General features: G+C 40.7%; 2 protein-coding genes across 4 annotated transcripts in view; one reads left to right on the top strand and one right to left on the bottom strand.

Moving 5' to 3' along the window:
- The window catches only part of MCC (MCC regulator of WNT signaling pathway), a 220,625-nt gene that overhangs the window by 45,110 nt on the left and 153,964 nt on the right, over nt 1-21,551 (bottom strand). For all 3 annotated transcript variants that reach the window (XM_049794828.1, XM_049794827.1, XM_049794829.1), the window contains 3 exons: nt 14,315-14,451; nt 10,203-10,366; nt 2,825-3,031 (listed from right to left, as the gene is read on the bottom strand). In XM_049794828.1, the coding sequence (XP_049650785.1) occupies nt 2,825-3,031; nt 10,203-10,366; nt 14,315-14,451 (508 nt within the window). The remainder of the gene's footprint in view (nt 1-2,824; nt 3,032-10,202; nt 10,367-14,314; nt 14,452-21,551) is intronic.
- The window catches only part of APC (APC regulator of WNT signaling pathway), a 317,483-nt gene that overhangs the window by 247,409 nt on the left and 48,523 nt on the right, over nt 1-21,551 (top strand). The gene's annotated exons all lie outside the window — the stretch shown is intronic.

Below are 21,551 nucleotides of genomic sequence, written 5' to 3'. Positions count from 1 at the left end.
AATTTGAGAAAAACAATAACTAAATTTTAGTTGGATCTCCCTTCCCAGTCTCCAGGGAAATAATCTGAAGTGACTCTGAGTTCAGGTGGTATGCAGAAAATATTTAATAGGTCAAAGAAAACCATGTACACCATTACATTAAAAATGCAAATACGGTTTCCAGTGCAAGTTATATACTGTTGCTGACAGGGTCATATGCCATGGACAAACTTCTCTGGTGGGGGCAATAAACCAGTTGTTCTGCAAATTCAGGATGATATTAAAAACCATATTTCAATAAAGTGCTCTATAGGCGCAAACTAAATGAAAACAACTGAAAAAAACCCCTGCCAGCTGTGCCTGAGTATGGAGGCTGCTTGATTTTGTTACACTCTGTGACAATCCGACATTAACCCTTCCTCTACTGGGCAAGACATCTATCCAATCTGTCCAAGAAGAATTTCCTTAATTAAAGAGGAATGAACATTTAAACTGGCTTGCTGTACACGAGACAGCTCACAGTCTCTACAGAGCAATTCAAGACTTACCCTCTCCAGGGTCAGTGGTGTGAACATACCTCAGGTCAGTAACATCCCACTGCTGCTATCATCTGACAATTGCTCTAGCCACTTACACGAAACAATTTGATGACCTAGTTCTGTTTCCATCAGAGATGCTTCCATAACAAAGAGGCATCAGTAACACATGCAGCATCCCTGCCAGCAGTTCCAAGAGACAGGCCAGCAACTACTAGATCAGCATGATTAACACACCATCCTTTCAGTGCTAGGCCCTGCCTATACTAAGGAAATTGTGAAATACTCAATAACATAGCCAGTACTTGTGTGGCTCCACAAATGCTTGGTTCACTAGGGATTCCAATACAGATTGACCAAGTCAAGCAGTATCTGCATACACAGAACTAAACAGCATTTTCCCCATCATCTGATCCAACCCTCTGCTGTTGCTGGCAGCCAGGCAAAACGTAACAGTTTTGTGCAGAGATACTAAGGCTAGCGCTAGGATTAATGCAGCTGTATTAACTGGGCCAATTTAAAGTACGCTTTTTTGCCTTCCTTTGGATACAATCCTCATGTAACCATCCTGGGTTTAATAGGTATCCCTGCATAGTCACACATTTCATTATACAAACATAACTTTAGTATTTTAAAGCTCCATTTTCAAAGTGGCCTATTAGTCAGTAGCCTTACTCCTTACTGTTTCTCCAAAAGCACAATCCTCTTGTCTGTTAAACACCTCACAGTCCGATTTCTGGCCTAATACAACCTTGAGTGGTTTACACTAATCTGTTCTCACTCCAGTTTGGTCTCCATTAGCTCCCATTCTTACTTGCTTTCTCCAGCGCTTGTGAAAAGAAATCAAATTCAGATTTTGCTGATCTCTGGTGATTGCTGGTGATCACAAACACCAATTCTTTCCCCCATTTTCTGTTTTTTAACCGAGGAGCTCCCGGCTGTTGGCATAAACTCTTGTTACCAATCTTCTAAGCACCTTAACTTGCATTCTGTACCTCTCAAAATTTAAATATTTTCTATTAATTCTATCCTCAAGGCCACCTATTTTTTTTCTTGTTTGATATCCCAATATTGATCCATATCACCTGTACTATCAATATCTGCATTTTTGTAAGCAAATTTCACAAGCACATGCTTCTATTCTCTGCTCGCTTGCCACCCCCATCCCCCCGTCCCAATCCTGCAATAATTCACCGGGTGTATAAATGCTGCTTCTGTAGCTCAAGGCATAGTACTGCCTCTGCTTAAAAAGAAGTGCAAATATAAAACCAGTCCAAAAACTTCAGGACTGAAACCAACTTACACTTATGTTATATAATAAAACTAAATTTTACTAAGGAAAAGTTGAAGTGGTCTTGTTTTACATGATAGCAGATTACTCTTCTTCCCTTGTTGCACACACCTTTTTTTTAGTGTTAAGAGAGGATAGTTAGTTTTGCAAAGTGGTATCTGAAGATTGGAAGTCTCACAAAACGCCCCTTCATGCTAAAATGATACACTCGCTACAAAACAATGTTGTTTTAGAAGCACAGTATTTGCATAAAAGGTTGATCTGCTGCCAGTAGGTGAAGAGCAACACTTCCAATAATTCTACCAAGATACAGTTGTCTCAGTTGTCACTCAAATTGAATAGAAACTTGAAACTGCCTGTTTTGAAAACAAAATTATTTCATATCTAGTCAAAACTCTGCAGATTTAAGAGGGACAAAGTCAACAAATTTTAAAAGTAACAGAGACTGAGGTCACGTTCTCTTGGATCTTTCACCTTTTTCGTGAACAAATATCCAGGCTTTTTTAGTTTCGATTCCATACAAAGCACAAGGCCTTTATCTGACCTTGCAGCATCATAAAACGTAGACAGGGAAGCAGGACATGGCTGGGACTACTCATTGTTCAGTTCTGAGAATTATTACCCACTGACAGGAGTCCTGCTCTTTTTCTTTCTCCTAATCGCAAATTGAATTCCCGTTAAAAACAAAGAAATATTTGTTGTTTACAGGAAAACTCACTAAATGAACATCTGCTTTTTCTATAGACAAGTTACATATGCTTCCTTAGAGATGAGTATCAGGTTTTCTGTTAACACATGATTTCTGACATCAGCTTGTTGTACACCTTGGCTGTTCATCACACGTGCTTTTTCAATTATGTTCAGTTTTGTCCCAGTTCTGTAACTTGTATAGCTCAGCTTTAACAACAAAAAGCCCTACAGCCAGTACAGGAAGCAAGATTAAAGAGAAGCTTGTTCTGGTGACAAAATTATGCAGGCTAGGAGGAACAAGAAACCATCATCTATGCAGCACTCTTACCCTTCTACGCAGTCTGTCCCTTTCTTCACGAATAGCATTCATGGTGGCCTTGGTCCTGTTCAGCTCCTCCTCTTTGCTACACAGCATGGCCGTGAGGCTCTCATTCTCTTCCCGCAAGCCAGCTAGCTCCTTTTCCCATCGAGATCTCTCTTCAGATAGATTTGGATAAAGGTCACGTCCCAGCACACCCTCAATCTCTTCCACGGTCTGCAAAAATACAGTCATCAAAAAACAGAAAGAGGCAGAGAAAGATCACTGAACAAGAGTAATGGTACACAGGACATGTGTGTAACAGGCAACTATATATACTTGCATGTACACACCCAGCCCCGCAACACCATCAGTTTGCTCTTTTGTTTGATAAGTAATGTCAAACAACACTATTGCTTATTTTGTTTGATAGTTTGACCATTTTCTTAAAATATTTCATACTGACCAACAGCAAAGCAGATGGATGTTTTACATTCAAATAAAACATGTCACCCACGAGTGACAGAAGTCCCAGTAGTTTCACCTCAGAACACTTTAAAGCAAATTAATGACTCCTTGTCATGGGTGAGCATGGTGTTTGTTGTTTCCCTGCCTCAGTAACAGGGCAGAAAAGTAGAAGCCTGTGAACGTGCATGGCATGGGGCCTTTTTTGGTTTTAGGCCAACTCCGCAAAAGGGCAAGGAAAAGAGTGGGACAGTAAAAAAACAGGACTCTTCTTTCCCATGTTCCTGAACATGTTTTCCTCGAGGTGACAGAGAGATGAAAGAAATAGAACTCGCCTTGGCTAGGCTTACGTTATACCAGAAGACATTACAGCCTTTGTAGTGCCTAAAAAAAGAGCTGGGTTCCTCTGGGACATATAATGCCATTCAGCATTTCCCACCCCATCCCCTTATTCAGAACTGTGTCTTGTAGGCACCATTCAGCACAAAGGATATTCAGCAACTTCCACTGGGTGAAACTAAATACACACACACACACCACCAGCAAGGTAATACTGCCATGCCTGAACTTATCTACCGTCAGACTGGTCATTCAACATGTTGAAACACAGCATAATGCTCAATGTGTCAGGTAACTACGTGCAGTTCTGATTCTACTACACAGTGTATGCTGTGCCTGTATCCATTTTTTTCACTTATGGAAGACTTTTGCAACATGCAAAACCCCTCCAGATGTTGCTTATAAGCTTTTGAATCTCTCTGAAGGCAGCCTGCATTAAAACGGTAGGAAAACGACCAGCCTGGCTGAATGGGGAGCTTTTGCTAGGACTCAAGGAAAAAAGGAGAGTTTATCATCTCTGGAGGAAAGGGTGGGCAACTTGGGAGGAGTACAGGGATCTTGTTAGATCGTACAGAGAGAAAATTAGAAAGGCAAAAGCTCAGCTAGAACTAAAGCTGGCCACTATGGTAAGGGACAACGAAAAATGTTTTTACAAATATGTTAACAGTAAAAAGAATCCCAAGGAGAATATCTTTCCTTTAATGGATACAGAAGGGAACGTAGCAACCAGTGATGAGGAAAAGGCCGAGGTACTTAATGCCTTCTTTGCCTCAGTCTTTAATAGTGAGTCCAGTTATCCCCAGGGTACTCCAACCCTTGAGCTGGAAGGTAAGGATGAAGAACATAACATACCATCCTTAATCCAGGAGGAAATAGTTAGGGACCTACTACACCATCTGGACACTCAGAAATCTATGGGACCTGATGGGATCCATCCAAGAGTAGTGAGGGAACGGGCAGAGGTCCTTGCCAAGCCACTCTCTATCATCTATCAGCGTTCCTGGTCAATGGGGGAGGTCCCAGAGGACTAGAGGCTTGCCAATGTGACACCCATTTACAAGACGGGTCAGAGGGAGGATCCGGGGAACTACAGGCCTGTCAGCCTGACCTCGGTGCCGAGGAAGAGTATGGAACAGTTTGTCTTGAGAGCACTCGCATGGCAAGTCCAGGATAAGAAGGGGATCAGGCCCCGTCAGCATGGGTTTACAAAAGGCAGGTCCTGCTTGACCAACCTGATCCCCTCTTATGGCCAGGTGACCCGCCTAGTGGATGAGGGAAAGGCTGTGGACGTTATCTACCTTGACTTCAGCAAGGCCTTTGACACTGTCTCTCATGGCATACTCCTTGAGAAGCTGGCGTCTCGTGGCCTGGATAAGTGTACTCTTCACTGGGTGAAAAACTGGCTGGATGGCCAAGCCCACAGGGTTGTGGTGAATGGGGTGAAATCCAGTTGGCGGTGGGTCACAAGCGGTGTTCCCCAGGGCTCGGTGTTGGGCCCCGTTCTGTTTAATATCTTTATCGGTGATTTGGATGAGGGGATTGAGTGCACCCTCAGCAAGTTTGCAGTTGACACCAAGCTGGGAGGCAGGGTCGATCTGCTGGAGGGTAGGGAGGCTCTACAGAGGGACCTGGACAGGCTGGATCGATGGGCTGAGGCCAGTCGTATGAAGCTCAACAAGGCCAAGTGCCGGGTCCTGCACTTGGGTCACGGCAACCCCATGCAGCGCTACAGGCTTGGGGAAGAGTGGCTGGAAAGCTGCCCGGCAGAAAAGGACCTGGGGTTGATGGCTGACAGCCGGCTGAATAGGAGCCAGCAGTGTGCCCAGGTGGCCAAGAAGGCCAATGGCATCCTGGCCTGCATCAGAAATAGTGTGGCCAGCAGGAGCAGGGCAGTGATCACCTCCCTGTACTTGGCACTGGTGAGGCTGCACCTCGAGTGCTGTGTTCAGTTTTGGGCCCCTCACTACAGGAAAGACATTGAGGTGCTGGAGCGTGTTCAGAGAAGGGCAACCAAGTTGGTGTGGGGCCTGGAGCACAAGTCTTACGAGGAGCGGCTGAGGGAACTAGGGCTGTTTAGTTTGGAGAAAAGTGGAGGCTGAGGGGACACCTTATCGCTCTCTACAACTACCTCAAAGGGGGTTGTAGTGAGGTGGGTGCTGGTCTCTTCTGTCAGGTGGCTGGAGATAGGACAAGACGAAATGGCCTTAAGTTGCAGCAAGGGAGATTTAAGTTAGATATTAGGAAAAATTTTTTTACTGAGAGGGTTGTCAAACATTGTAATGGGTTGCCCAGGGAAGTGGTTGAGTCACCATCCCTGGAGGTATTCAAAAAGCACATAGACAAGGTACTCCAGAACATGGTTTAGTGGGCATGGATGTTGGTTGGACTCAATGGTCTTGAAGGTCTTTTCCAACCTAAATGATTCTACGATTCTATGAAGAAACATGGGAAATAAGTGAATATATGATATAACTAGCAACCTAGAAAGTTTCATTTCATTGGATAATCCAAGAACAAGTTACAGCTGAAGCCTATATTTTTAAGTTTAATATGGAAGATAAGTAACATGTACCAAAGTTAAAAATAGTCTGCTTAGTTGTATTATTGAAAAGGGCTTATTTTTTATATATAACAAAAATTACTAACCGAAGTTTGGCTCCTTAATTTGGGGGACACTAAAAGAACCAACCAGAGTACTGCTGAAAATGACAAACCAAGTTGGAAACACAACTCCACTTTTTTTTCTGCTAGAAATCTTCCCACTGTCTGACACTGATGTGTCAGTGAAATTTTATTGTATGTCTATTATAATGGAAAGTTGGTTATTTACTGTTATCCATTAATTAATCTTAAAGAATAAATCTTGGCTACAGCAAGACTCCTTAGTGAGGAGGAAAAGACACTTGTACAAAAGGAAAAAAACTATTTTTAACAACTAGTTTAAGACGCCTCTATGGAAAAAAGCAGGGACAAAACTTTTGCAGTCAGGTTCAGTTTATCCTTTTAAATTGTATTTCATGTCTCTCTTGCATAAAACTGCCATACATTTAGAGTCATAAATATAAAACTCCATTGACAGAGTATCTACAGTATAATTCTGCTTACTTATTTGGTAGTAAGCTTAAATTACTTTTCTAAATGAGCAATGCCTTGCAACATCTCTGTAAGATGAAAGAAGCCGCAGCTCTCCCTTACATTAGTTTCACTTGGACCTAATAGGTCTCAAACTATGACAAGGTAAGTTATTTCAACACAACTTAAGGATGAGTTCAAGTTCTGAATAAGCACAGGGCGGTTACTCTTACAATGTGAAGAAAAGCTCTGTAATGGCAGGAGCATTCTCTCTTGATGATGCTAGCTTTATTTTAAACTGTCCCTCTTCGCTGCTGTCTTCTCTCCCTTCTTCCCCCAAACACCCTCTCCTCTTTCACGCACTTCCCCTGCTGTTCCTCACCCCTCTAATGCCAAGTTCTGCTGCTGCCTCCTTCCTCCCCATACTCCTAGTGTTGCTGTTTTTCCAACCCCTCCCTTTCCTAAGCCTCTTCTCCTCCTCAGAGCCTCCTGGAGCAACACGGAAAGAGGAAGGGCTGTCATGAGGAAGCAGCGGCAGTGGCTCAACACCAAGGAAGTATCTTCAGACAGAGAGGCTGCTGCTCCTTTTTCCAGACTCCACTGCTACTGTTTGCCCACACAAGTACAAAGTTCACGCAGTGACAGCATCAGCATGCTCTGACAGTTGTACTAAGGGCTGCCCTACAGTCCTTACAAAGCTGAGGGACCTTTCTGCTTGCTTGTATGCTCCTTCATTTTGATGTGATCAGTATCGTTTTGCTGACTGAACTTTTACTACAATTCTCTGGTTTGACGACCAACATACTACCATCCTCCATGGTAAATAAAACATGAATATTGTACATGGATATATCTACATAAACTACGGGGTTGTTTATTTTTCTTCAAAGCAGTATTACAGAGCAGTTTCATCTGGCACGCTGCTGTACAGCAGATAAATTCAGGTATAATTTCATGGATTACAGGATTGAATTACAATATATAGTTCTGAGCACAGGGCAGGATGTCATACCATGGTAATTCCAGTCTTGTCTCTGACACTGCCATCAGTACTCTCTGCCTTCGTTTCCTTTCAAGAGGAGTTGTGTTACAAACATGGTATTAAATTAAATCAGCAAGTGTCAGGTTTAAAAGAAGCAAAAAGCAGCACTTTTTCACAAGGCATAACTCAACAGTAGATTTTATTCCTAATAGAATTTATGGAGGCCAAAAACTTAGGCAGTTAAAAAACAGATTAGATAGAAACACGGAAGAAAGTTCCATCCATGACTATTAAACACAAAGATATCATCTCTGGCTCAAGAAGTTCCTAAACCCACCTTGCCGGAGGCATTTTTGAAGGAGGCAGAGGAAGGACATACTATGCATGTACTTTTTGATGCAGTCTTTCTGTTGGCATCTGCCACTAGACAGATGGACTTTTGGTCCGACCCAGTGCAACTGTTTTCATGTTCTAAATGGTCCATGTTTGGAAATATTTACATCTTTTTTTTAATTGGTAGAGTTTTAGTGGTAGGTATCTGTTACTGATAGTTATTTACTCTTCAAAATACAAGAAGCATTAACCAGCCTACTCTATGGAAATTTTCTTAAACAAAGGATAGTTTTGTAACTGTTCAGTTATCAGACAATCTGATAAATGTCATTTCAAGGTCTTTTCATTCTTTGTGGGACAGAAACAGTTGAGCTAGCTAGGGTCACATGACTTGTATAAAAGAAGCAAAAAAATTATAAATTTACCAGCAACAGCATTAAAAGAAACCCAGTAAAATTTAACCACCAAAGCAGAAGGATTCAAAACATCTAAATGCATTAGTTCATCAGTGAAGAAAAAAGCCAACACTCAAAGCAAAAGACAGTCAGAATTTCAGGCTTCTGTTCATGATTCCACCTGTTTTAAAAATCTCTCAGTTCTCTGTCTGAGTAAGCAGGAAAGCAGAAATGACCTGCAGCCATGGGTGGAAATGTGGAGAGGGGCTCCACGTGTAGGTTTTGCTATATTAAACACATTGATGACACCCTTCCCTAGCACATAACTGGAGCATCTCAGAGATTCATATCTTCCTGAAAGGCTAATAACCTTTGCATGCTATCACTTGTCAAACACAAACAATCCCAGGCTCTACAGCACAGGCACTGGAGAAAAGCTTTCCCAAAAAATGGCTACACATGTAGAGATCACCTGAAAATAAAAGGCCTGCATTTCTGAAGCAGGAAGAAGCTGCTGACAGTTACTTGTCATTACAAAGTTAGACTGTAGTTCATTTGAATCAACAGTAAATAATGGGGTTAAAATAAAAAGCTTTAGAATTAAGCTTATGGCAGCTATTTTGACATTTTATTGAATCCACCTCCTGCTGAGGTTCTCATCTCACCTCACTTCAGAGACCTCCGTGGACCTCACACAGACCAATCTCTACCTGTTTTCCACAATCTACAATCTCTCTTGGTGAATACTCATTTCTGAGAACACTTAACCCTAAAACTCCAGATAATACTGGGTAACATTCAAAGTATTGATCCTAATCCTCCAACACACTCAAATAAACTGCTTCAAGACCGTTCCCAAGAACCCAGAAGTCAGTCTGTGTCTCTCTCAAATATACCCACATTCTTCAAACTACTACTCAACATTAATTTCTTTATAGGCCATTATATTTCTCGGGCACCACCAGGCACAGAGGGGACCATTCCCAAAGGGCTAAGCTGTCTAGAATGGTCACAGACCTCCCCACTTCAAGAGCAACCTGTCAATATATTTGTTCTTATGTAAATGAGTCAGTGACACCTTTCCATTTGACGCAAAAAACTTGTTCAGCTCTTTCCCTGTATGTAGTAAGAGACTCTATGGTTCCATCGCTTTCAGGTTCTGAATTGCAATCCCTTCATTACATGTGCTACCTGGCATCCCTCTTCTTGTTCTGTTACACACACAATAAAACCAAGACATATAAATATCAGCTGAATTACCTGTGCATGTGTCTGGCTTCTCTCATTAGAATTAATATACCCCATATGTTTTGTGTTAAATACTAGCTTCGTATTTTAACACAGCAAAGGCACAACTTAGACATAATATATGGCATTTTATCTTCAAATTTCAGCAAGTATGACATATTGTAATTTTTGTACATGTCTATACAAAATGTACATTTTTGTACATTGTTGTAACATTTTCTGTTACTGGTCAATGACTAGCTGTGTGACCTTGGGCAAGCAACAACTTGTTTGCTGGATAACCTGCAGAAAGTAAATTAACTGCTGAGTGTCCCCATTTCTCTTATCTCTGCAATGAGTGTAAGACAAATACATTTCTGATTTGAGATCAAAAGTCTGTAGGTAGCTCCTCCTGTGCCTTGGAGAATTCAGTGTAAAACAGGCGTATTACTGCCTACCCAACACATCCCATGAGCTGGGGTTGATTTCTGTGAAGTACTCTGACACCTTTGGAAGAAGGTGCTATTAGTACAGAATGCTATCAGGTGTCTCAAGCAATGTACGTGCTGCATTTAGAGCCTAATGTTACTGTTACCTTAATGGCTAAATCACAGTGTTCACTGGCGGTAGTGAGTTGTTCAATATGTCTATCCACTTCTGCGACCGATAAACTGCAGCTGCTTTTCTTCCTCCCACAGACAACATTTTCCAGACCTGTCAGCACTCTTTGGAGTTCTGAATTCAAGTCACTACAGTTATCTAAAAGAAAGCAAAACAAAACAAAACAAATATTGCAACAATTAGTGACTCAGTGAAAAAACCCTCTAATCCAGGAAGTGCCTGCTGCAGAACAGCTAGGACTGACACCATTCAAGGAATGTCCTTGCAATCTGCTGCTTTTTCCTCACCAACTGATAGGCTTAAATACCATAACCACATCAACTGAAATAACGAATTACCTCCCATCTGACAAATAACACTCCCCCTACTTATTTGAAGTGTTCATTCTTTCTTCAAAAAACTCTCTTTTCTGAAGGACGTTTTAAGACACCGCATGCTTACATCCTCTGCCATTTCTTTTTTTGTTATTCTTTTTGCCATTCAGCAGCTACTATCCTGATTTTATTACCCTCAGAGGGTTTTCTCTGTATATTCAACATTTTTTCTGCCTGGTATATTCACTGACCTTACGATTTAACATTTCTCAGAAGAATTTTTTAGGCACTACTTGATTTAAAAAAAACAAACTGGTGTTTACAGAAATAATCCCTACTGACTATCTCAGCACCTATGTTTCATTTTTATAACTATTTCTTCTTGAAATGCAACTGCAGAATATAAAAGAATCATAAAAGCACACCTTGTTCTCTGCTATGTTCCATAGTAGAAACATATTGGCACTACATACAACAACACTATTTAATTATAAAATCACTTTAATAAGGAGGGAATCACTTTCTTTTCTGTCTTTAGGCAAAGCTCTTCTAGTGCCTTTGGCACCACCACAGCATCCTCCTTTTCTGTGAAAACAAGTGGGTCTCAGTACCCTGCTAGCTCACTTCATAAATTATTTTCGTTTTTCTTAGGCTCACATCTGGCAACAGACAGTGGCAGTTCCTAAGGCAGAGACATGGTAGAATTCACTCTTGTGCTGTCTCTCAGATGTGCTAGTTAGTATTTCTGGCTTACTAGTTAACAGTTTGCAGTAACTACCAACGCTACAGCACACAAGTGGTGCACTATGATACAGCAGTGTGCTGGCAGTTCCTATACCTTACTAAAAACAGTGGCAAGCATTCTTGCTGGAGGGTGTTATTTCTATACTACTGCTACAAGCGTTTCACCATGGTCAGGATTCCCTAGTAGCCTCCTGGCTGTGGTTCTTAGAGGGGACTAAAGTAGCGGGCATTGAACTGTGTCTGAAATTTAACCAACATGAGACACCAGATGACTGTACACTGCCTTGAAATCTCTCTGTGCAAGAGAGGACTGAGACCGGTTGGATGAAGGGATGAGATGATCAGAAAGTAAAAAATTGTGAACTCGTTACAACAAATCTAACTCCACAGCCTAACGCACATAAACATGAACCTATTGCTGACCAAAAAGAAGAGTTTAAAATGATGTCACAATATTGTATGAAAAATGTGAATGGGCAACACACATAAAACTTTACTCTTGAAGTCATATTCACTAGTTCTTGACTAGCAGCCACCCATCTGTTGTAATAATAGCAAAAAATCCCTTTATAATAACAACTCACTTATGACCAGTATATACCATGCAGGACGCTTAATTGTAAAAACCTCTATTTTGTTTGTTTGAATTTGTTTGTTTCCATAACATCTTCTATAACAGACATTTTGTCTATTTAAACAACCTTCACGAGACCTGTATGCTGAGTTTTGTTCCTACAATAACATTTTCCCCAGAAAATAAGGGTTTTCAACAATGAGAACCCCACTTCTCACAGAAAACCAGTACAACCCAATCACAAGCTCTGCAAGATGTACTGGAGAGCATTCATAGTTTTAACTCTTGGTGTTTTATTTCCTGTAGCAATGGAGCAGCATATCCACATGCATTAGTGTATCATGACATATTACTGTTTTTAGTAAGTCACTGATGCTCATTCCATTAGGGCAATAACCAAGGTCATGCACATGGTTATTAAGTCATAATTTTTTATCCTTACATACCTGCATCTAGAAGGATAAAAAAATACATATTTGTGTGTATATACATGTGTGTACACACACACACACACACACACACACACATATACACACAAAAGGATTTATTTTCACAGGAATATGGAAACAAAACCCCAAAAGGACAGAGTCTATGTATAGAAGAAAAACCTGGAAAAAAAGGCAAGAATCCCTGGAGTTAACATTCTTATTTTGTCCATTGCTATATTTCATTTTATTGCCATGTTTCCCACTGTTAGCAGAAACTTAAATGGATAACTTGCTGTTAATATACACAAACCCTGCTTCAGCTCCACTCCATGAAGAACAAAATCAAAGCCCTAGCCCCAAAATAAATGCTGAAAAGTAAATTAGTTTGAATTTTTTGTCAAAAGAAAGGAAAAAAAAAAGGAAAGAAAATTAAAGGAAAAAGAAGTCCTCATGTTACAATCTATTCAAGTAGGAACTTAATACTAAGCATTAACTTTTGACAGCAAAACCACTCATTTTTTAAGAATATAAAAACCTCTACTTAAAATATCTTGACTCCATGCAATATTTTGTTAAGAATACTTTGAATTCTGTATGTTAGACACTTTGCAATTACATTATTATTAATATTATTCTACCAATGTTTCTAGAAATTAAAGACACTGAAATACAAATGTGCTGTGGCAGGTCTTGCATTTATAAACAAATACAGCTCCAGAGCTGGTGTATTCATTACAATTTCAGAAATCATAAAGAAAATCTCTTTTATACAGTTGCTTACAATAACAACTTGTTTTCTAAATTATTAAACTCCACTTGAGGGCAATGAATACTATGCCCAAAAGTCAGCCTGCACTCAGGTCCATTCCTCTAAAAGGCACTGTACTGGAAAAAGCAGCAGAAAGTTCTCAATAATGAAGTGCACTGCTCCAAACAAGTGGAAAATGTTTTAATACAGTTTCTTATGTATGGCAGCAAATATTGCATGTTGCACTATAACCATCAAAGCCTCATGTAGAGGTAACAGCTTAACAAATTTAAGGATCACAAGCTTTGCAACAGGGCTTAAGACTGCTATTTCAACGATTTCCTGAAACAGTGCTTGTGTACGGTATCACCCGAAGAAGCTCCCAGCCACCCAGCTAGTTTACCTAGGGAAGAAAATGGAGACCAACTATTTGGTTTTAAATATAAATTAAGAGAAATAGTATTCTGAAGAGAATTCTGAAAGTAAGTCATAGTGAGGATTACATCAGACTTGTGTTCATCTACAGCTATAGTCCTCAGTTACCGTGCCCAAACACTTAAAACATTATCATACTGAAGGCCTAGTAACTGCTCATGCTTATGTTGCAAACTTTATGGAGTTAATTATTCCATACTTGGAGGTTCTTCAAATGATCAGTAACTGTGCTTGGATGACAAAATGGATGGAATTCTGAAAGAAAGATGCTTGCCCTCTTAGTTCTTAATCAGAAAAAACTAGTTACAGACTGTCTGGAGGTGCTCCCTACTTGCACTGTATTTGAACGTCTTGTGTCAGATTTATCCTTGTCTAAATCCATTTTGGCAAGCTATTCCACACTTTAAAAACTTTAAAACGCTCTCAATTTTCAGAAAGTGCAGACATCCTTTACAGTTAAAGCTGTAAAAGAACTGGACAGACAGTTCCATTCCCCATGCTTTCTCCCTCAACTTTTACTCTGTCTGCAATTCTTTTCTAGAGTTAGACTACTTTACAGGCACATGTAAAGTATGTGAACAGCTTTTTTCTCCCTCTTCTTTCCTATAAGTCATGAGCTCTCCTGAACAATCATTCCATTTTAGATTCCATAGCTATTCTACATCAAGGCAAAGAGGTTACTTTACATCTAAGTTCATAGTCATGGGGAAGTTCAGCATTTGTTGTCATTAACATAGCCTAGATTCATTTATTTCCTCACCAAATGTTTGGATTTGCATTTCAAAGGCTATTATGCCTTTCTGCTGCGAGAAGGCATCACGTCTACTAAGAAGCATAACTCACCCATGTCTGCAGTGACCATGGTGGACTGATTCTCTGGTACTGAAACAGAATTCTGGTCCATGCTGCGTGAGTCTTCGTTAACCTCATGCTGGCTGTGGCTGAGCTCTGACCGCAGCTCTGAATACTCATCTTCCTCCCTGGGGGAGAGAGGGAGAGCAAAGGCAGAAATAAAATCCTCTGAGAAAATACATATCTCCGTGACACTTATTTCAGACCTGTAAGCTGAGCCACAGGATACAGTCCACACAAGTGCAAGTGTTCTGCCCCACTGGCGGAGAAGGGTTTATACCCTTCATGGCAAAGCAACTGTGCTATGCCCGTAACACCCACTTGCAGCAGCCAGTGCCCGGTTCCCACTTCTTTATTCCCAAGTTCACTGTTACTCCAGACCACTGTACAAGGAAACAATGGGTGGAACTAAGTGCAAGCAAGCATGTGTGCAAGAAGGACATACAAGGCCCTGCAGTAACTCTCCAACCAACAATTCTTAATCAGCACAAGTGGTTTTTTATCCCAAAGTGGATTAGCAACAACAATTTTGGTCTCTTTCTCAGTTTCAGGATGCCACTGGCTTGTGCGCGAAGCAAGTGTGCACACACACATACCTGCATATGTGTATCAAAATGTTCTTGGGGACAGGTAGGTTTTTCATCTCTTCTCAAAAGGAAGCGAACAGATAAGCGAGTATGGTGCTGAACTGCTGGAGTTAGTGGAAAATAAAAAGCCTCAATTACCTAGGTTTTAACTTATTTGTCAAGCTGGTTCTACTAAAATAATTGAGGACAAGGAATACTTTAGCTAAAGCTAAGGAGCTTAAAAAATTAGGGCTTTTCCCTCCTGTCTCCACACAAAGAGTTCAAAGCACTGGGAAAGAAGATAAGTAAATGAATAATAGCTTTGCCTAAGAGCATTTGTAAACATTTTTTCTTTTGATCCACTTGCTGATTCGACTCAGGATTTTTTTTATTTTTTTTTTACTTCCATAGTGACTGTTTTGACATTAGAGTATATATCTTACACCTGAGAAAAATGCCAGCTTATCCAGGTGCAGAGCCGCTCTGATAAGTAAGCAAACAGCCATCATTTTGTTACAGACTAAATCAGAGATTCATTTTGCTGCACATTCAGCAGAAAAGTGTGAGAATGGAACTGTCTGGATTTGGAAACAATAAGATGTAGCAAAGAGCTATCTGGTGATCTGCATCTGGGAGGGGCACCTGTAAAGTCAAGTCTGCTGTGCGTAGCTACATGGTGATGAGTGTTTCTCCCAGAAATACTGCAGCATTTAGCCTAGAGGTGTGTCTGGATTTGCCAGGCAAAATAGCAGAGAAGATGGCCCATCCACACAGGGAACAATGACAGAAGTAACGTCTGCTCCCAAAGTAGCAGAGGTGACAATTTATGAACCCGGCCAACTCAGAAAAAGAATTTCAGCTTGCTTGCCAAGCAGGGTTTCCCAAAGTACTGAGATGTAATCTACAAGAACTATTATGCTCTTTTACCCCTTACATTTGCTTCAGTGCAAAGAAAGTCTGACTTTATCAGAAGCACTTAGTGACTATTATTAAACAAAAATGCAGGTAAGCTGGTTAAAATTGAGATTTAGATCAAAGAAAGGTCTTTCAGGTACCATGCAATACATGTTTAAGAAAGTGTGAGAACTAAATCATGAACAGCAGGAATTAAAACAGGGTAGTGAAGACACATAAGCGTGAGTTAATATTCCACAAACTCCTTTATTATTAGCCACAGCACAAGCCAGTACTAATTAGCTTTAGACAAAAACAATTACCAAGCATTCAAACAGTTGCATGTTTTTGATCTGAAGGTAATTTATTTTGACATTGATGAAACAATTAGTCCCACATTTTTAAGACATGAATTACTTCTACAAATGTACAAGAGGCTGTATTGATCATAAAACAATGCCACACAATAATAATTTCTCACCACTTCTTTTGTTGGCTCTTGTTGCATAGATTTTCTGTTTAAAATCCAACACAGCTTCATCTAGCTAGCAGTAGTGCTGTTTTTTCAGTTTAAGCACCCTCAGTATCTTGGGGCAGTTGAAAAGTATGTCATACGGCAGGACTCACACCCTTCTGACGGCTCAAGCCAGAAGTCAGTTTCTGAATGAACTAATGCTTCTAAAACCCAACCAGAGAGATCAGAAATCCATTTCTGGTAAAGCAACAGCCAGGTCAATCGGTTTCTCCACCACCAGCCTGATGGGGAGCAGACCGAGGGCTAAAAACAGAAGGGGGAATTTGAGGGGAGCGGTGCAGCACAAATACAAATTCTGCCTTTAAAGCTGAAGCTGGCAGTAACAGAAGGTGCTGTTTGAGACTCCCCCTTCCCTAAAACAGAAGAGTCCTCCAGTGGCACTGGAATGCAAGGCGCTCAACAGCTGACGACGACTAGCCACAGAATTCCTCCCACACCACCCAAAAGGTGGAGCCATTAAAACTTCCTTGTTGCTGCCATCACCTAGGGCCTTGCTGGAGAAAGCATGTATTTGTTCTCCTATGGGTCCCCCCCTGCCCAGTGGTTCCCAGTTGCTGGAATGTCATGGTGAGTTGGAAGCAATTAAGATGCAGATCAAGCTGTTCTAAACACAGACCTGCCTGGGATCAATGCCGGAGCAAAAAAGTGTGTTTTACAGCTATGTCTGCACTTATTGCTTTCCTCACGTTCGCGTGCAACTGAGAGGATCACAACTGCTGCACAGACACTGAGAAAAACTTGATTAAGTAGTGAGCAAAACAGCGTGCTTTCAGCATCCTTTCACACCGCTGACGAGTTCTGCCAGGACGCTGGCAAGGTGCACATTTTCTTCATGGCTGCAAACAGTGCCTAGTTTCACACTTCAGGTGCCAGCAGTTTTTCAACAATCATTTTACTTGAGCAGGGATTTTTAAAGCATTCTAAGCCCCTTCAGATAGAAAACACTACAGGTGTTATGCGCACTGCAACCCAGAGATTGACTGCTCCCTGTGGATATACACTTAAGGTCCCTCTGAACTAGTTCACCTGTTAACAAATAATGACACACTTGAGACAACATGGGAATTAATCACTGAAAGTGTGTGGGGCTGGGCATTGTATGCTGAAGCCAATGCTATCACACCCACACTGCCATTTCAATTGCATCCAAGTAGCTTCCACCTGGCAAATATTTAAAAGCTAGAATCAGACCTCCAGGTCATTGTGAAAATATAAGTGCCATGTGTTGTTTCTCGTGATGCTGTAGTCTATTCATTCTCCTTCCACATTAACTCCAACACAACCTACTTTCTGGATATATTTCAGAATAAAAGCTTTAAGTCTGAACAAATGGTTTTACAACAATGGGTTACAAGCTTCTTGACAACTGTTTCAAATAATCCTTAGCAGGCACCAATATTCAACAGAGTATATTTCTGTTTGGTATTGCTAAAGTTGCCTACTATTTTTAGAGATGCACAGATGTACCCAAACAGCCACTGGTTTAGAACTAAAAGCAATTTGATCTCTTCCTTTTTCCTTTTGCTGAACCTCAATTCGACATGTAAGAAAGACTGTCAGTCAAAGTTGTTTTTGCACAGCCAAATTACAGATGATTTTGTCAGCCAAAGACATGATTGAGAAAAAGAGTTGAGTTTGAATGAATCTAAGGCAATATTAGTAATTTCTGAAGTCAGGAATATTCACCTTTAACCTAGATGTAATTCCCTTTTAGTACACAGAATATTCACCTTTAACCTAGATGTAATTCCCTTTTAGTACACTACTGTGTAATCTGTAAATCCTTTCCGTGCTTCAGAGTTATCAGTTGTATCCTTTATGTCCAAGTATTTACAATATGACTCTACAACTGGGAAGATCCATTTGATTGGCTTTGCTGTCTTCTAAGTTGTACACACTTGGGGAGAAAATGGGAGTAGGCATACACCTTCTCAAAGGACAGAGAACCGTTGCAATGCAAAAAAAAAAAAAAAAAAATCTCTTCTACAAATTGAAACAGCAGAAGTAGGGGTAACAATGCCACTGGCATCCATTCCACATGCTAGCAGGAACCCCAAGCTACTAGCATTGCTCAGTGAAAGCTGTTCACTCTGCAAGAAGCTGACAAAATGTGCTCCGCACAATCATCATAGGCTCTTCTGCCCAACAGTCTTGAAGAGTTTGATGAAATCCTGTGGCTTGACTTTTATAATGAATTTAAGCAAAATACTAGCCACCTCCTCCCACTCTCTCCCTAATAATGTAGACAAGAACAGTGAGACACTGTCACACAATTACAATTTTCCAAGAAAAAAACCAAAGCCAAGGTTTATGTTTCCAGACTGCTCAAATAAAAAAAGCATCCTTATCCTAGTGCACCACTTCTTTAGTGGTTTTTTGCTCCCAAATTGCTACCTTCTTCAGCTGGTAGTGGGTAAATTCTGCACTGTCACATATAAAGAACTAGGCAAGCAAGAGGCTTGTCTACTTGCACAGTATGAATAGAGGCAGCTCTCTTTTTACCCTTAGTATCAAATCAGTCACAGCTGTATTTCAGGGGTTTTTTTTTGGGTGAGGTTGGGCTTCCAAACCAGCTGGGCTGTCCAGAGCAGCAGCAGCAGGGAGATGAGACAATTGCAGATGAATGTTGGCTTGCTCACACAACCACGGTGACCTCATTTTCCTTAAGGAATACTTGAAAAACGTAGCACAAGAGCAGCAGCTAACTTCATGTGGCCACACACATGGAACTTGTTGTACCCAAGAAATGGCTAGCAAACCTAGAACAACCCTAGAAACTTCTAAAAATACTCCTGTAAGATTACTAAGATCAACTTATCAGATATACCTGGGAAGAGGCACAGACATTGGCATGTGACTAAAGCTCTCTTCCTAGAGCTGGCATTACTAAACCACATGAGCAAAAGCCATTACACTTCAAGCTGTGTAAAACCCCTGACACTGCAAGGGCAAAAAAAAAACCCATCAAAAAACAAAGAAAGAAAAATTCTCGGAATGGAGAATATTAACTAGCTTATACAGCCTGCCAACACTCCTCAAACTGTTGCAATACCTTACTCAGATTTAACCGCTCTTTCTGCTTACTTTCTGCCCTACTTTCTGAGGGTACTACTCACATTCAAACAAAGAGCTACAAATTTAAAGATAATACAGCTCAAGGAGGAGAGTCAAATACCCTCCATGAAACTCCAGTTTCTTCTAATTGTTTCCAGAATATTTTTGGGTTTTGGAAAGAACCATGAAGCATGTCATAAAGCGGCAGTACATCAAGCTACATGTTAGTTTATTTTTACAGCCTAAAAATGATACATGACAGTACTGAACAATTTCCGTGTCAGCACTGGGGAAACATTTATCTGTTCTGCAATTAAAGTAAACTCAAGAAAACTGTTTCCACATAGACAGCCTAAATTTTGTGATAGCACAAGTAAAGCCTCCACTCAGCATTACTTGCAAGTATCCAAGAGTCAAATCAAAACTAAAATTCCTCCTGTGTTCTAGTTTAAAGGAAAGTATAAATGCTGAGGCGCTAGCACGGCTGTGCTCCCAGAATCCTTTCTCTAAGGACTGTTTTGTTCCAGCTCCCGGGCTCACAGTCCCCATAGCCAAGGGTGGGGTGCTGTGAGTCACACCTGTCCCAGGGAGCACCGCAATTACACCTCCCTTGCTCCATGGGATGCAACAGCTTCTCAAGAGTGACGCAAGTAGATACCAGAGCGGATTTACAGAAAGTCACAGCAGGAAGTATCAGTTTTCCTTCTTTCAATTGTCTTTACAAACCCTACGGAATCCCTCCAATTCTACCTCTGCTTGCCGTTTTTAGGAGGAATATTACTCCTCTGTTCCCCAGACACCAAATTATTGGCCTACCAGAGAAAACACGCTATTCCCATCAATAAAGGAAATAAAAAAATCCACTAACTTAATGAACGTTTTTGTTCTTAGTAATAAAACCAGAACAAATAGAACCAGAGGAGGCATCCTAGCTGTCTGAGCAAAACAAGCTCTCATGCAGTACGACCAAACAGGTGGGGCATGGCGCTGGTGTGGTGTGTGTTGCAGCAGTGTTGTTCTGAAGCCTTCAGAAGCCTGCATCCCCCCCTGAAAGGGGCAGCCAAACTGCACTTTTCATGAGAAGCAGCACGCGCTTCCCATCAAGCTTGGTTCTTACGTCTCGCTTTCCTGTGCATGCTACAGCTGACTGGTTTATGGACATGGTTAAACATTCACAGTATCTACCTGATCCCAGTATTTTGTAACTGAACACCACTTGGTGTTTACCTTGCCACAGGGACTCCCAAAAAACCAATTTTTATGGATTCTATGTAGTATTTTTCTTAAATGTCACAGAGTTCTTCTGCCATTCAAGAAAAAAATATCAATGCAGCTCTCGTGCTTCTCAGATTTTGCTTTCAAACTAGTCTTTTCAATTGGTAGAGCTTTACCAGAGAGAAGGGCGGGATGGGCTGCCAGTATCATGCTGTAAAGAAAGGTGACTTGAAACAAGGCTAATGGAAAGTTTGTCTGCAGAGGTATCAAGCATGAGTGAACATGGCAGTCACAGGGATTTTTTCAGGTAAGTACTACCAGTTTAGAAAACACTTACCTGAAAAATCTCACCATGATCATCACTAGTTATGATCATCTCAGAGATGGAAATAGTTCTCTTCTTAAATAACATCAACATAATGTGGTATATATGTGTGAAGACACTTTCTCTTATTTACGGTACACCAAACCTTTTTCCTTTTTTATACAAATAGATTCATGAAAGGTTAAGTAAGTAGTTGTAACAACATTGCCTGGTGCTAGGAGAGACATTTACAAGGGAGAACAAATGAAGCAGTTATCAAAAAACCTTGCAGCTAATAGGCAAGGAAAACTGAAAATTTGCTACACGGGCAGAACACCGTGCCAACACTACCTATAAAAGTGTGAAATCTAATTTGATGTCCTCTAGAAAATCCATAGATTTGAGTAGTTTAGTTACATCCTCATAAGCTAAACTTTTAAGAGCTCCTCCTCATTCTAGTCCAACTTCCTCTATGTTGAGAATGGGTAAGAGCAAGTGAGGAAAAATAAAGTGTTTTCCTGTAGTCAAATGTAAAGCTTACTTTAAGACAGTAACAAGTAATGAACTAATGTAATCGTCCAAGCTTTGCTGCTCCAAAGACAGGCAACAGCATGATTTGTACCATTGTGTTTTGTCACAAATACCAGTACAAGTAGATGG

The sequence above is a fragment of the Accipiter gentilis genome, chromosome Z (genome assembly GCF_929443795.1).
Source record: "Accipiter gentilis chromosome Z, bAccGen1.1, whole genome shotgun sequence".
Taxonomy (NCBI): Eukaryota; Metazoa; Chordata; class Aves; order Accipitriformes; family Accipitridae; genus Astur; species Astur gentilis.
The sequence above is the reverse complement of the archived record's forward strand: the minus strand, read 5'-3'. Positions and strand labels throughout refer to the sequence as shown.